This window comes from Patella vulgata, chromosome 1, assembly GCF_932274485.2.
Source record: "Patella vulgata chromosome 1, xgPatVulg1.2, whole genome shotgun sequence".
Lineage (NCBI taxonomy): Eukaryota > Metazoa > Mollusca > Gastropoda > Patellidae > Patella > Patella vulgata.
Window position 1 is genome coordinate 85,272,346 of NC_065879.2, and position 13,766 is coordinate 85,286,111.

Consider the following 13,766-nt stretch of genomic DNA (forward strand, 5'->3'; position numbering starts at 1 on the left):
AAAAAAAACCCAAACCCCTAAAAATCCCAGAATTTCTTAAATTAGAATGTGATAATGAAAGAAGTGGTTTGCTTTACTTTGATTTCAGATTCAATTAAGATATGATTCTGTAACTGATGTTGATCCTGATTTTACCATCCGGATTGTAATAACAGAATTAATTATTATTAAGGTAAGGGTTGTAATAACATAATTAATTATTATTAAGGTAAGGATTGCAATAACAAAATGAATTATTATTAAGGTAAGGATTTTAATAATAGACTTAATTATTATGGTCAGTTATTTGGATAAAACAAAAGTAGAGATCTAAGATCAACTGTATTTCAATAATTCTCTTGAGCGTAGCGGTCTTTTACAAGTGTTAGCAGCGGGAAGAAACCAGGGGACCAGGAGAAAACCCACAATGTCACATACAAGCGGGGAATGGTGTAGCACCATGGGTCTTTCGTCAGACGTGGAGAGCAGGCCATTGATTCCGGTCGCACATCCTACGCAGGACCCATGGATCTTTTCTTACTACATATATTTTAGTAGTCTTGTGATCGTCTAGAATTTGTCTCTAGATGTTTTTGCCCCCCCCCCCTTCACGTTGTGTGTTTACTTTTACTGTTTTTTTAAGGCGTTTGTCTTACCAGGAATAGCAATGCAACAGTTCGTTTTTACATTTGATATATAATAGCCGCATAGCATAGTATAGATTACAATACACTAGCCAGCCAGACTCACTGGGCGAGTCTGCTGATAGAAATTGCTACATCTTTTCCCTTCTGGAATCAAGCTGCTGTCTAGCGATTGCTCACAAATATGATAGTTTTGTAGCTTGGGTTTTTACGTTGGTCAAATATGGTGTAAATAATCAATTTAGGCTAATGACGTCGAAACTCACCCTTATTTTATATGGAAAATGGAAATATGCCGAAGAAACTTCCCACAAGATATATGTTATCAACCTAGAATTGAATGTTTAGCACATTATGACTCTTTTTTATATAACAATATGTCATTCCTTCACTAAGTTGATTTAAGTACATACTACGTATATGTGAATCTAATAACTTGCCAAAGATATTAATTAATACAATATAATGCCATCATTTTTCTCTATTCCTTGTCTATAAATTTGAAGAAAATGTCGCAACGACAATATTTCTACAATGGAAACAATGCCCCTTAATTCAATTAGAGGCCTTATAATCTGAATGGGAAAACTAGGGTTTCTAACTGCTATCATTATTTTGCTACAGGATCGATCACAAAGCACTTATACGGAGGATATCGCTACAAATGGTGAAGTTGATTCCCAACAAGGTCTGAACGATGCAGCTAATTGGACTAAAGCTCCTGTAGGCGGATTCACCTTCCAACTAACAGATCACTACATGTTCTTCACAGGGTAAGTGTGCAGTAATCATTTTCAGTGGGGAGCGTGGGGGCGGGGGGGGGGGGGGCGTATTCGCTCAGAGAAAATGATCACCACAAGTGACATCGTAGTGCCTATTACATACAGAATATCCCCAACAACATGTCCCCAGGTACGCGCCCAGAGGCCTGGGGGTTCGAGGGCCCCTCGCCTGCTCATGCAGAGCATTTTTTCTCCTCCTACATCTAATAAATAATAATTGGATTAAATATTGCACAAATATCAAGAAGAGAAAATAATCATCACAAGAGACATTGTAGGGTTTTTTATATACGGGATGTCTCCACAAAAACATGTCCCCCGGTACGTGTCCAGAGGTTTGGGGGTCCGAAGGTCCCTCTCCTGCTCACTTAAGTCTGAGAATGCTTTGTGAACTTGGGGCCCGGACTTTTTAGGGGGAGAGAGAGAGAAATGGGGTTTAACGTCCACTCGACACAAACTAGGTCATTTCGGGACTAACATATGGTTTTAATTTTATTTACATAATTCGCGTGCGCGTAGGGGTCTTTAGCAGTGGGAGGAAACCGGAGGACCCGGAGAAAACCCACGAGGTTGGACAGGCGACCCTACTCCTTGCCACGTACAACCGGGGATTCGAGGACTTTTTAGGACTTCCATTATCACGACAATATATATTATAAACAAATTGATATTTTTCAGGTACGATTTAACTCGGAATGGTCAGACTAGCTCAGCCGGTCGAGCCTTTTTCGGTGAGCTATGTGAAGTTACTACCTCAAGATTATTATCTGTTTCAATCGTTGAAAACGACAAAACTTCATCAGGTACCGGGGGCATAGCAGCTCATGAACTTGGCCATATGTAAGTTATACATTACAGATTAATAACATACCACTACTGAATAGTTGGGACGACGACGGGGAACATATTAGCACCCAAAAACAGGGGGGGGGGGCGAATGGTTAACACGTGTGCGATGTATTATCAGGTCTGTCATTGAGTCAACTGTTGTGGTTTCGATTCGCCAGTTGTACGTGACAAGGAGTAGGACATTCTTCCCGCAGTGTTTCGTTTGATTAGAACTAATCCCACTAAGCGCTGCTTCAATGGAAGCAAATTTATGTTCCAAATTATGACTGGTCAATAGTCCGATTAACAACGAATAGCTAACTGCGTAACAATATGATTACACTTTAAACATAGCTCCACATTGGACCAAATATGTTTACATAACGTTACGTCATGACTCACGATTTTATTATGCCCAATTAACCAGTGCATAGCAGAATATTGTAGAAAAACTAATTGCGTGGCAAACGAGGCTATCAACTCTGATACAATGTAAACAATACTGTGTGGAGACGAACAAGACTTTCACCGTATTTAATATCCTAAATTACTGTCCAAAGTTTTAGGCAAGACCCCAGATTAAATGAAGGGCTGTCATGTTGCTGTACTTGGGACAGATTTGATTGAACGGGAATAATAGACACACTCCCTGAAAAGCATCAAAAGCCAATCCAGCAATGGGCAGAGAGGGGATGTCTCGGGCCATTGCTTCAGGAATATGGGAGTAGGGTCGCCTGTCCAACTTCTTGGGTTCTCTCCAGGTCTTTCCACAGCTAAAGACCCGCAAGCGAATTATTGAAATAAAATTGAGCCATATGTTCAACTCTCTCTCTGTACTTACCGTCTTGCAAAACAAATGTGGCATCCTCTACAATTTGGTCCCGTGAGTTTCGTATAGATCAGTGATCGGGGAGGGACCGTGACTAATGCTGGCTATGATACTATCGTGACGTCCTCTATGATCGGAGTCCAGTGAACCCTGGGCCATTGAGGGTTGTGTCGTTTGAGTGAGCTGGTTGGTGTAACAGTGGTTCGTTAAAGCCACGTATCCATTTTGTTTCGAAGTGGAATGGGGTTTAACGTCCTACTGCTATGTTCCGACTGGGCTAATGAAGACGGTTGGTTGGGAGTATAACTGGCGTGGTATCGAATCCCCGGTTGTACGTGACAAGGAGTAGGGTCGCCTGTCCAACCTCGTGGGTTTTCTCCGGGTCCTTCCTCCCACTGCTAAAGACCCCTACGCGCAAGTGAATTATTGAAATGAAATTAAACCATATGTTAGTCCCGAAATGACATAGTTTGTTTCGAGTGAACGTTAAACCCATCTCTCTCTCTCTCTCTCTCTCTCTCCCAAGCTTGTATAAGTTGAAACAAAATACGCCCACATTTTCTAGGCGATGGAGAGAGAAGCAATGAACATTGACCACACCAGTCCACTAATCGCACCAATGCTCCCGTCAAAAGGCAAAACCTAGTAACTCACTTTTTTTTTATCAAAATTAAGTTAGGACCAAATTTGTAGTTACTAGGGTATGTGCTTCCTGTTGTACTAGATATTCCAAACTGATTTTGTAAGCAGTTACACCCATGACACAACCTAACAACTTCCTTCATTTGCCTAGTATACCACAGCAAAACCTAGTAACTCAATAGTCAAATCAATGGATGAGCTGGGGTTTTAATATTCATTCATTCCGTTTTCCTTTGTTTTCTCAAAATAAGAAAAAAGTGAGTTACTAGGTTTTGCCTTTTGACGGGAGAATGTGTATTTAATGACCATGTTTCCACATTGTAGTCTTAATGCTGACCATGATGGACAAGCTCCTGTTACTTGTGTTGATGAAAACTTCGTGATGAGTCCTTCATACAGTTTCCCAAATAGTGTTGCTGAGGCTTCCAAACCTTTCATGTTCTCCGCCTGTTCTGTACAAGACATGAAAGCTTATCTTCAAACGTAAGTGATGTAGTTTAAAGCTACAATTTCATATTTTTAAGTTATTTTTTTAAAATGTATTAAAATAAAGCCTTAAAATCGATGCTATGTATAAACAGTCCTACCTTGATAAAGAATAAACCAATTAATCCTATAATTCACTATTGCCAGTTGGGAAATTGGCAAAAATATCATTTTCAACCTGAAATTCAAACGTTTGAAGATAGCTATTCCATGGTAGGGAATAGAAAAACAAGGGAGGTAATTAGGAGGTAATTGTGTTATTATTTCCGGTGTGAAACATTTTTGAGTGTGAGAAAGATAACTATGATCATATAATAGCGAGTTGACAACCCATTGAGCAAAAGGCATAGAAATAATTATGTTTTGACTTTCTTAGAAAAATATGAAATTTTCGCTTTAAATGAAATGAAGTGTGGTTTAACGCCCTATTGTTCTGCTCCGATTGGGCTAATGAAAACGGGCATAAGCGTGTATCGAATTCCAATTGTCAATGGATCTTTTACGTGCATGCCAATGTGTACACGGTACTTGAGTTTTACGTCTGATAAGCTAAAGTCGTGATGTACAAGCAGGCTAATGGAAATATTCCCAAATCGAGGCATTAAACCGTTACTAGGAACGCCATTTTTAAACGGGAGATGTATGGCGGTGTATGTCGGATAAAAACAACGCTTAGGCGATAGTTGTACCACTACATTGGCTTCTGTAAGTTTAATTAGTCATAATAGTATAAAATTATCTTATTTTTAAGATGTTACATGCATTAATAAAGAAATTGAGTTTCCTACTTGGAACTAAAGGCACCCAATCGTAGCTAAAAACAAGCACATCAATATATCTCAACGTATTTAGCTACGTTCTCGTAGCTGGCATCGTGAAGTGTAATGGGGTTTTAAACTCCTACTGATTTGCACCATATGGGAAAATGATAATGGTAAACGCCAGCATTGCCCACTTAACCATGACTCAAAATAATTACCATTATTACCAGGCCGGTAATAATTACCGCGTGTTAGTACCACAAGGCCCTGGTTCATTAAGCAGACCGGAAATAATTACCGTGTGTTAGTACCACAAGGCCCTGGTTCACTAAACAGGCCTATAATAATTACCGTGTGTTAGTCCCACAGGGCCCTGGATCACTATGCAGGTCTGTAATAATTACCACTAGGCCGAAAATAATTACCCGTGTTAGAACCACAAGGCCATGGTGTTAGGCCCACCATGCCCTGGCTCACTAACCAGATCGTCTCGGGTTCTGTCACGATCTAGACCGAGAAAGTTCCTTGGAATTTCCAACGTGGTTCACTGGCCTGGCAAGGAACAGTAGCTAGTCGCCCGAACGGGACGAAAAATCGAGGTCCCGTTTTCCCATTGGCGTGCACGTAAAAGATCCCATGACAGTTGAAATTGGAAATAAACAATGCTATGTAGACATAACTCATTTTCGTTGTTTCCTAATCCTTTCTTCATAATAAAGCACAATCAATATATTCCTCACGTCCATCTTGTTTATATAGCACAATCAATATATTCCGCACGTCCAACTTGTTTATATAGCACAATCAATATATTCCGCACGTCCATCTTGTTTATATAGCACAATCAATATATTCCGCACGTCCATCTTGTTTATATAGCACAATCAATATATTCCGCACGTCCATCTTGTTTATATAGCACAATCAATATATTCCGCACGTCCATCTTGTTTATGTAGCACAATCAATATATTCCGCACGTCCATCTTGTTTATATAGCACAATCAGTATATTCCGCACGTCCATCTTGTTTATATAGCACAATCAATATATTCCACACGTCCATCTTGTTTATATAGCACAATCAATATATTCCGCACGTCCATCTTGTTTATATAGCACAATCAATATATTCCGCACGTCCATCTTGTTTATATAGCACAATCAATATATTCCGCACGTACATCTTTTTTTTAATTTCAGTGTGACGTGTGATGATGATGATAATTATGGTCTCGGAGCTCTTACCACTACGATTAAAGCAGGACAACTTCTTGATGCAGACGCCCAGTGTCAAAGGAATTATGGCGATTCGTCTGTGATGTGTCGGGTTAGTACGTTTGACATTTAAAGCGTATTTGATTGTGAGTAACTCGGGTTGTTTTCCTACAGGCTTTCAAATCTAAACCCTGATAATTCATTTTTTTCAATCCGCTCGATTGTGTGATTTATTGGCTTTCAAAATGTTGGTCCTTCAAACATCGAGAAATCGAATCCTGGCTGTTTTTCTTTTTAATGTTACCTGCAACAGGTAAATTTCAACGTTAATAATTTCAGCCGTTCTCCGTGGGTAGTCGTAACTTTCCGTCAATAAACAATCCGTGACGTCATTTTAGTCATTTTACTCAGAGAAATATAGACTAAAATATGAGCAGAAGTTCCAAAACAAGTTATGGGTGTTTTAACCAGATCTAGCGTTTATTATGTATGGAAATGCCTGTACATGTATTTTATATTTTATGTACGGTAGGCAAACGTTGATAGGGGAGATGTAATGGGGTTTAACGTCCTACTATTCTACTATTCCGCTTCTAAACTGGGCTAATGAAGACGGGCATATGCCGTACAGTGTGCTATGAGGGAAATTTTGCCCGGGCAGCGGCGCTACGGACTATTATATCGATTTCCAACTGCCAAGGGATCTTTTACGGGCACGCCAATGTGTACACGGGACCTCATTTTTTCGTCCCATCCAAACGACTAGACAGCAGGCCCTCCGTCCTGCATCACTGACAAGGGGAAACCACGCCGGAAAATCTGGATGAACTTTCTCGGCCAATGCAGGGATCGAACACCCGACCTCCCGGCTAGAGTTGATAGGGGACTTTGTATGTATACATAATCAGCGGTCATCTTCTCATCGTGTGGGTGTTTTTATTTTCAGGGGGTCTACGTAAGGGATTCTCCTTTCTTTGCTGAAATGTGCTACGCACTCTTTTGTCTCAACGGAAACACTTGCAGTGGCATATTTGCGGAGGAATTCACATCATGCGGTGACCGAAAGGTAAGTTGGTATTCGTTATTCACAACCAGATGTGAAACTGACAGTTTACTGTAGACAGTTGCCGGGGCCCAAGTGATGTAACCGTTCGTTTTAGAAAGTGGGTGGTGGATCCTAGCGGGGACCCAAACCGTCTTCTGGTTCACTGTAGACAGCGACGATTCAGTTGGTGGCCCAAGCGGTATAACGGTTCACTGTAGACAGTGACGGATTCGACAGAAACGGATCCCGGCGGGGACCCAAGCGGTTTAACGGTTCACTGTAGAACAGTGACGACCCAGTTGATGACCTAAGCAGCCCCCACCCCGCCTCCCCCTCCCCATAATAACAGTATAACGGTTCATTGTAGACAGTGACGCATTTGGTTGGTGACCCAAGCGGTCTAACGTTTCACTGTAGACAGGGACGGATTCGACAGAAGCGGGTCCCGACGGGGACCCAAGCGGTTTAACGGTTCACTGTAGACAGTGACGATTCAGTTGGTGGCCCAAGTGGTATATCGGTTCACTGTGGACAGTAAACTTACCTTAATTTGTATTCCCAAAAAATTCTTAAGAACGTTTTTGTGCTTTGATTTTAAGTAGACTTCAGTGTAAGCACAAGCACGTTATTATGTGTTCCAAGAAAAAACTCAAGCACAAGTCCGTTCTTAAACATTGTCAATTTAAGCACATGTTCCAAGCAAGGTATGCGGCTTGCTTACCAACCTTAAGCCTGTTTCTGCTTCAAACAAGATGGCTGACCATAGAGTTATTCCACGGCATTTCCTACTTATTTTGATACCAAAGAGACACTTGGAAGACAGAGAAATTCCTTTAGAAACATATTCTCGAGAAGAATGCTATAGAAAATTTCGCTTCTACCCTGAAACCATTTTATTTATTTACAAATTAGTATAGTAAACAACACAAACACGGGCTACTTTAAGATCGGGCGCTCTCAGAATTATTCCTTCTGTTTGCATGTGCTTGCATTGGGTTTTTTTAGCTTGTAGCACATTTATATGTGTATGGGGGACATGTCAAATGCATCTAAATCGACTATTTGGCGGGAAGTTAATGTCATTGATCTATTTATAAATAACTCTATGCAACCGACCAATTTATGACGTAATTCGCATACCAAAATTGTTTTTATGACGTTAGAGAGCATCGTAGTCTTAGTTTACCAGTCACAATGTGCTTAGACTCGTACTTCACTTGTGCTTACGTAAGAACGGTCTTGAGAATTCTCTAGAGGCAGTATTTTATAAATTTTCTAACGTAAGAAAAAAATAAAGCATGATTTTGTGCTGACTTTAGGGAATTTTCTAGGAACCGGGCCCAGTCTAAACCATTCTGCATACATAGATTCTTCTACTTCATACTTCAAGAATAGATCTCTGCCCTAAATGGCCGCCATATTTAAAAATTAGTATACTGTTTTGTAATGCGTTTCTACTCCGTTTCACATCTGCCATACACACAAGGACTAAATAAACTTTTTTCAATTTCATTAAATGGAAGCAGAATAAATCTTCAACCAAATTCTCGAAGTATACTTAGTTTTTTGAACTAAAATCGTCGATTTAGGACTTAAAATGTCGGTCAACTAGCTTAGTGTCTGTTCTCAGGCGGAGCTAACTTTACTGTAGACAGACAGACTAAGTTTAATATGAGGGTGACTCTTTATAAATCTCCAATATATCTGCGTTCTTTTATATATTTTAGTGGTGTGTTAAAGGTCAATGCGTTGCTGATACAGAAGCTCCATCTAGGCCGTCTGGTAAGTATTTATAGTACGAAACTGTCGCTTAAAATCTCAACGATAGCTAGCTGTATGTCTACGTAGATAACGGGTCTCTCAATTCAGGGGTGGGGGGGGGGGGGGTGCATAGCACGTGCACTCTGTATCATAAGGTCTGTCATTGAGTCAATTTGCGTGGTTTTGATTCGCCGGTTGTACGTGACAAGCAGGAGGGTCACCTGTCCAACCTCGTGGGGTTTCTCCGTGTGTTCCGATTTACTCCCCGTGCTAAAGACCCCAACGCACAAGCAAATTATTGAAATAAAATTGAACAATGTGTTATTCCAGAAATGACCTACTCTCTCTCTCTCCCTCTCTATCTCTCTCTCTCTCTCTCTCTCTCCAAAAAATAGAAGTGTATGCTCTTTAATTGAAGAGTTATTTTTATATTTTTTATTTTTAGATCTTTGCCCTCAATTAGAAGAACCCAATTTCAACTGTGATGCAAGTCTATGTAGCCTCTATGGATCAACCAGTACGGCTAAATGCTGTGCCACTTGTACACAGACAACATCGCCGTTAACGTCGCCGACCACTTCTCCAACGACGTCTCCCACAACCTCACCGACAACGTCTCCCACCACGTCCGCCACTACGTCTCCGACAACGTCTCCCTCTACCTCTCCGACAACTTCTCCCACAACCTCACCGACAACTTCTCCAACTACGTCGCCTACTACTTCTCCAACTACGTCGCCTACAACTTCTCCAACTACGTCGCTTACTACTTCTCCGACAACATCTTCAACCGTCTCTCCGACAACTTCTCCGACAACATCTCCAACAACTTCTCCGTTGACTTCTCTGACAACTTCTCCGACAACATCTCCGACAACTTCTCCGTTGACTTCTCCGACGACTTCTCCGACAACATCTCCAACAACCTCTGCGACCACTTCCCCAACGACTTCTCCGACAACATCTCCGTTAACCTCTCCGACAACATCTCCATTAACCTCTCCGACGACATCTCCCACAACCTCACCAACAACTTCACCAACGACACCGGCTATCGTTGAAGTTGTGGAGGAATCCCCTATAACCTCACCGGCCACTTCTCCAACGACACCGACTGTAGTAGACGCACAACAGAGTCGCTTGCAAGCACTGATTGGAAAAGTCAATGATCGTTGTAGTAATCGTCGGTCCAGAAACTGTCTCATCATGCAAACAGTGATCGGAGTGATAGATGCGCGTTGTGGAAACAGTCAGACCCGTAGCTGTAACACCGTACGACGTCTTCTCGAAAGGTTCCTACGTCGTAGACTCCGACAATTGCGGAACAGGCACAGCAGTGAAGAGGACGACGATTAGGATAAGAATGGTAAACATATTTTATAAACAGATTCAGAAATATATTAAAGAATAGACTTACACCTATTTGCCATCTTTTAAAATATTTTATTTTATATTTCTAATATTTTGTTATATTGTTATATAAGGAGTGTGTGTGCGTTATTTAATTAGCCTTGACATGGAATGGGGTTTAACTTCCAACTGGTCTACTTAGACTTTGCACACGTCATACAGTTTGCTCTGAGGGACATTTTGCTCGGATAGCGGCATTATGCTCTACTCTTATCGAATTCCGCCTGACAAGGGATATTTTACGTGCACGCCAATGTGTACACTGGACCGCGGGTTTTCGTCCAACCCGAACGACTATACGTTGTCCCTTGCAAGTTCATCCCTTCTGCAACACTGACAAGGGGCAACCACGCCGAAAAATCCAGATGAACTTTTTTGTCCTTGCAACAACGGGATCGAACACGGGACCACCAGATTAGCGAGCCAAAATCTTACTCACTGAGCCACCGCGGCTCCTCCACACACATAAAACAGTGTCATAATGCTTTGAAGCTCATAGGTCAATCACAAACGTTTTTAAATGTTCACTTTCCGGCGTGCCTCCCCCTTGCAGGACGGGGAGGGGGGGGGGCTGACAAGAACAGCTGTCTAATCGTTCGGATGGGAGGAAAAACCGAGGTCCCGTGTTGGCGTGCACGTAAAAGATCCCTTGACAGTTGGAATTCGATATAAGAGTAGTCCGTAGTGCCGCTGTCCGGGTAAAATTTTCCTCATAGCACACTGTTAGGCGTATGCCCGTCTTCATTAGCCCAGTTCGGAGCAGAACAGTAGGGCGTTAAACCCCATTTTATTCCATTTCATTTTTTCAAATCTATCCACCTATTTTGTTAATTTTTCCCTTGTTATGTATTTTTATGTTAGCGCTTATCAATATTGGCATAACCGGAAAAAAAACATCAGGACAAAGCAACTTCATTTTCAGTTCTTTGAGTGTTGATTAACATAAAACCACTTGAATCACATGAAAAATGTTTTGTTTAAAATTTTGAAATTTTGGAACAAAGTGATTTTGAACAGGGCATCCAAGTGCTTTTAGTTATTAAATTAAAGAGGCATTATGGGAGATTAGTCAAAGGGTTGACTGTTCTTGCTCCACGCTGAACCGAGGTATTAGCTTTTGAATTTTAAGCCTAGCCTCATTCATCCTTACTAAAGTAGGTATAAAAAACGAAATGAAATATAGATCTGTATTTTAATCAGATTTAATTGAAATTAAAGTAACAAAATAAAATACCATGGCCCTATTTAGCTTCCGTAGATTTAGTTGAAATTAAAGTAACAAAATCAAAATACCATGGCCCTATTTAGCTTCCGTACATTTAATTGAAATAAAAGTAACAAAATCAAAATACCATGGCCCTATTTAGCTTCCGTACATTTAGTTGAAATTAAAGTAACAAAATCAAAAGACCATGGCCCTATTTAGCTTCCGTACATTTAGTTGAAATTAAAGTAACAAAATCAAATACCATGGCCCTATTTAGCTTCCGTACATTTAGTTGAAATTAAAGTAACAAAATCAAAATACCATGGCCCTATTTAGCTTCCGTACATTTAATTGAAATTAAAGTAACAAAATAAAATACCATGGCCCTATTTAGCTTCCGTAGATTTAGTTGAAATTAAAGTAACAAAATCAAAATACCATGGCCCTATTTAGCTTCCGTAGATTTAGTTGAAATTAAAGTAACAAAATCAAAATACCATGGCCCTATTTAGCTTCCGTAGATTTAGTTGAAATTAAAGTGACAAAATCAAAATACCATGGCCCTATTTAGCTTCCGTACATTTAATTGAAATAAAAGTAACAAAATCAAAATACCATGGCCCTATTTAGCTTCCGTAGATTTAGTTGAAATTAAAGTAACAAAATCAAAATACCATGGCCCTACTTAGCTTCCGTACATTTAATTGAAATAAAAGTAACGAAATCAAAATACCATGGCCCTATTTAGCTTCCGTACATTTAGTTGAAATTAAAGTAACAAAATAAAATACCATGGCCCTATTTAGCTTCCGTACATTTAGTTGAAATTAAAGTAACAAAATCAAAATACCATGGCCCTATTTAGCTTCTGTACCGCTGCCTTTTTAATTGTGTATTAATATTGTTTGAATGTCTCTTAATTAGAATGATAGTATTTTATTATAGACGTGTATATTTTATATATGGAGAGAGATTTTTCTTTATATAGACGTTTATATTTTTTACATATAGGGATTTTGCTTTGTATAGGTCTTTACTTATATGGACTTGCCACAAGATTATAAATTGCAACAAAATGTTTAGCTTGTTATTTATTTCTTTAAAGGGACAATAACACTCTTCCTGGCTTGACAGCTCCAGAAAATAAATAATAGCCTTATTCTAAGTATCAGGTGTTTAAGTGTCCTACCAGTTGTGTAAATTATCTATTACATCCTATTTTACTTGTCCAGTGGGTTCGAAAATATTTTGAAATCCAAGTCATATTTGAAAAGTTTTACGTTAGGCTTTTCAAATCATTTAGTTGAATTTTTCCAATTTTTTAAATTAGGTGTGTTAAGATGAAATTTGTATCATCAATTAATTGGAATATTGTAAAATAGTACAATTTGTTGACCAAAATAAAGATTGGGGCATATTATTCAGTTACAACAAGAGTGGTATTGAGCCTTTAAGTTGATGCTTTAATGTGGTTGCTGCACACTTCTTTGCTTTTCCTGACACGGGAACGGAGAAGTGGGAAGCGGGATAAGGAAGAAGGATGGCGAAGGGGTGGTTGGTTGTTTTACCTCCTTAGACATTGATGTGCACACTGTATCATAAGGTCTGTCAATGTGTCAACTGGCGTGGTTTCCATTCCCCCTGGGGGTCACGGTGGCTAAGTGGGTAAGACGCTGGTTCGCTAGCCTGGAGGTCGGGTGTTCGATCCTTGCATTGGCCGAGAAAGTTCATTGGGATTTTCCGGCTTGGTTCCCCCTTGTCAGTGATGCGGGACGGAGGATCTGACAAGTATAGCTGTCTAGTCGTTCGGATGGGCGAAAAACCGTTGTTTTGTGTACACATTGGCGTGCACGTAAAAGATCCCTTGACAGTTGTAATTCGATATAAGAGTAGGTCGTAGTGCCGCTGTCCGGGCAAAATTTCCCTCAAAGCACACTGTATGGCGTATGCCCGTCTTCATTAGCCCAGTTCGGAGCAGAATAGTAGGACGTTAAACCCCATTTCATTTCATTTCATTCCATTTGGTTGTACGTGACAAGGAGTAGGGTCGCCTGTTCAACCTTTTGTGGTTTTCTCCAGGTCCTCCGGTTTCATTCCACTGCTAATGACCCCTGCTGAAGACCTCTCTCTCTCTCTCTCTCTCTCTCTCTCTCTCTCTATCTCTTAAAGGGACT

The 13,766-nt window shown here is 40.3% G+C and overlaps 1 protein-coding gene across 1 annotated transcript; it reads left to right on the forward strand.

Moving 5' to 3' along the window:
- Window positions 1–8,408: 8,408 nt before the first annotated feature.
- LOC126821104 (mucin-2) lies at window positions 8,409–10,913 on the forward strand. The gene is made up of 3 exons (XM_056099042.1): window positions 8,409–8,441; window positions 8,942–8,996; window positions 9,421–10,913. The coding sequence occupies exons 1-3, from the start codon at window positions 8,409–8,411 to the stop codon at window positions 10,329–10,331; spliced, it is 999 nt and encodes a 332-aa protein (XP_055955017.1). The 3' UTR covers window positions 10,332–10,913.
- Window positions 10,914–13,766: the final 2,853 nt, after the last annotated feature.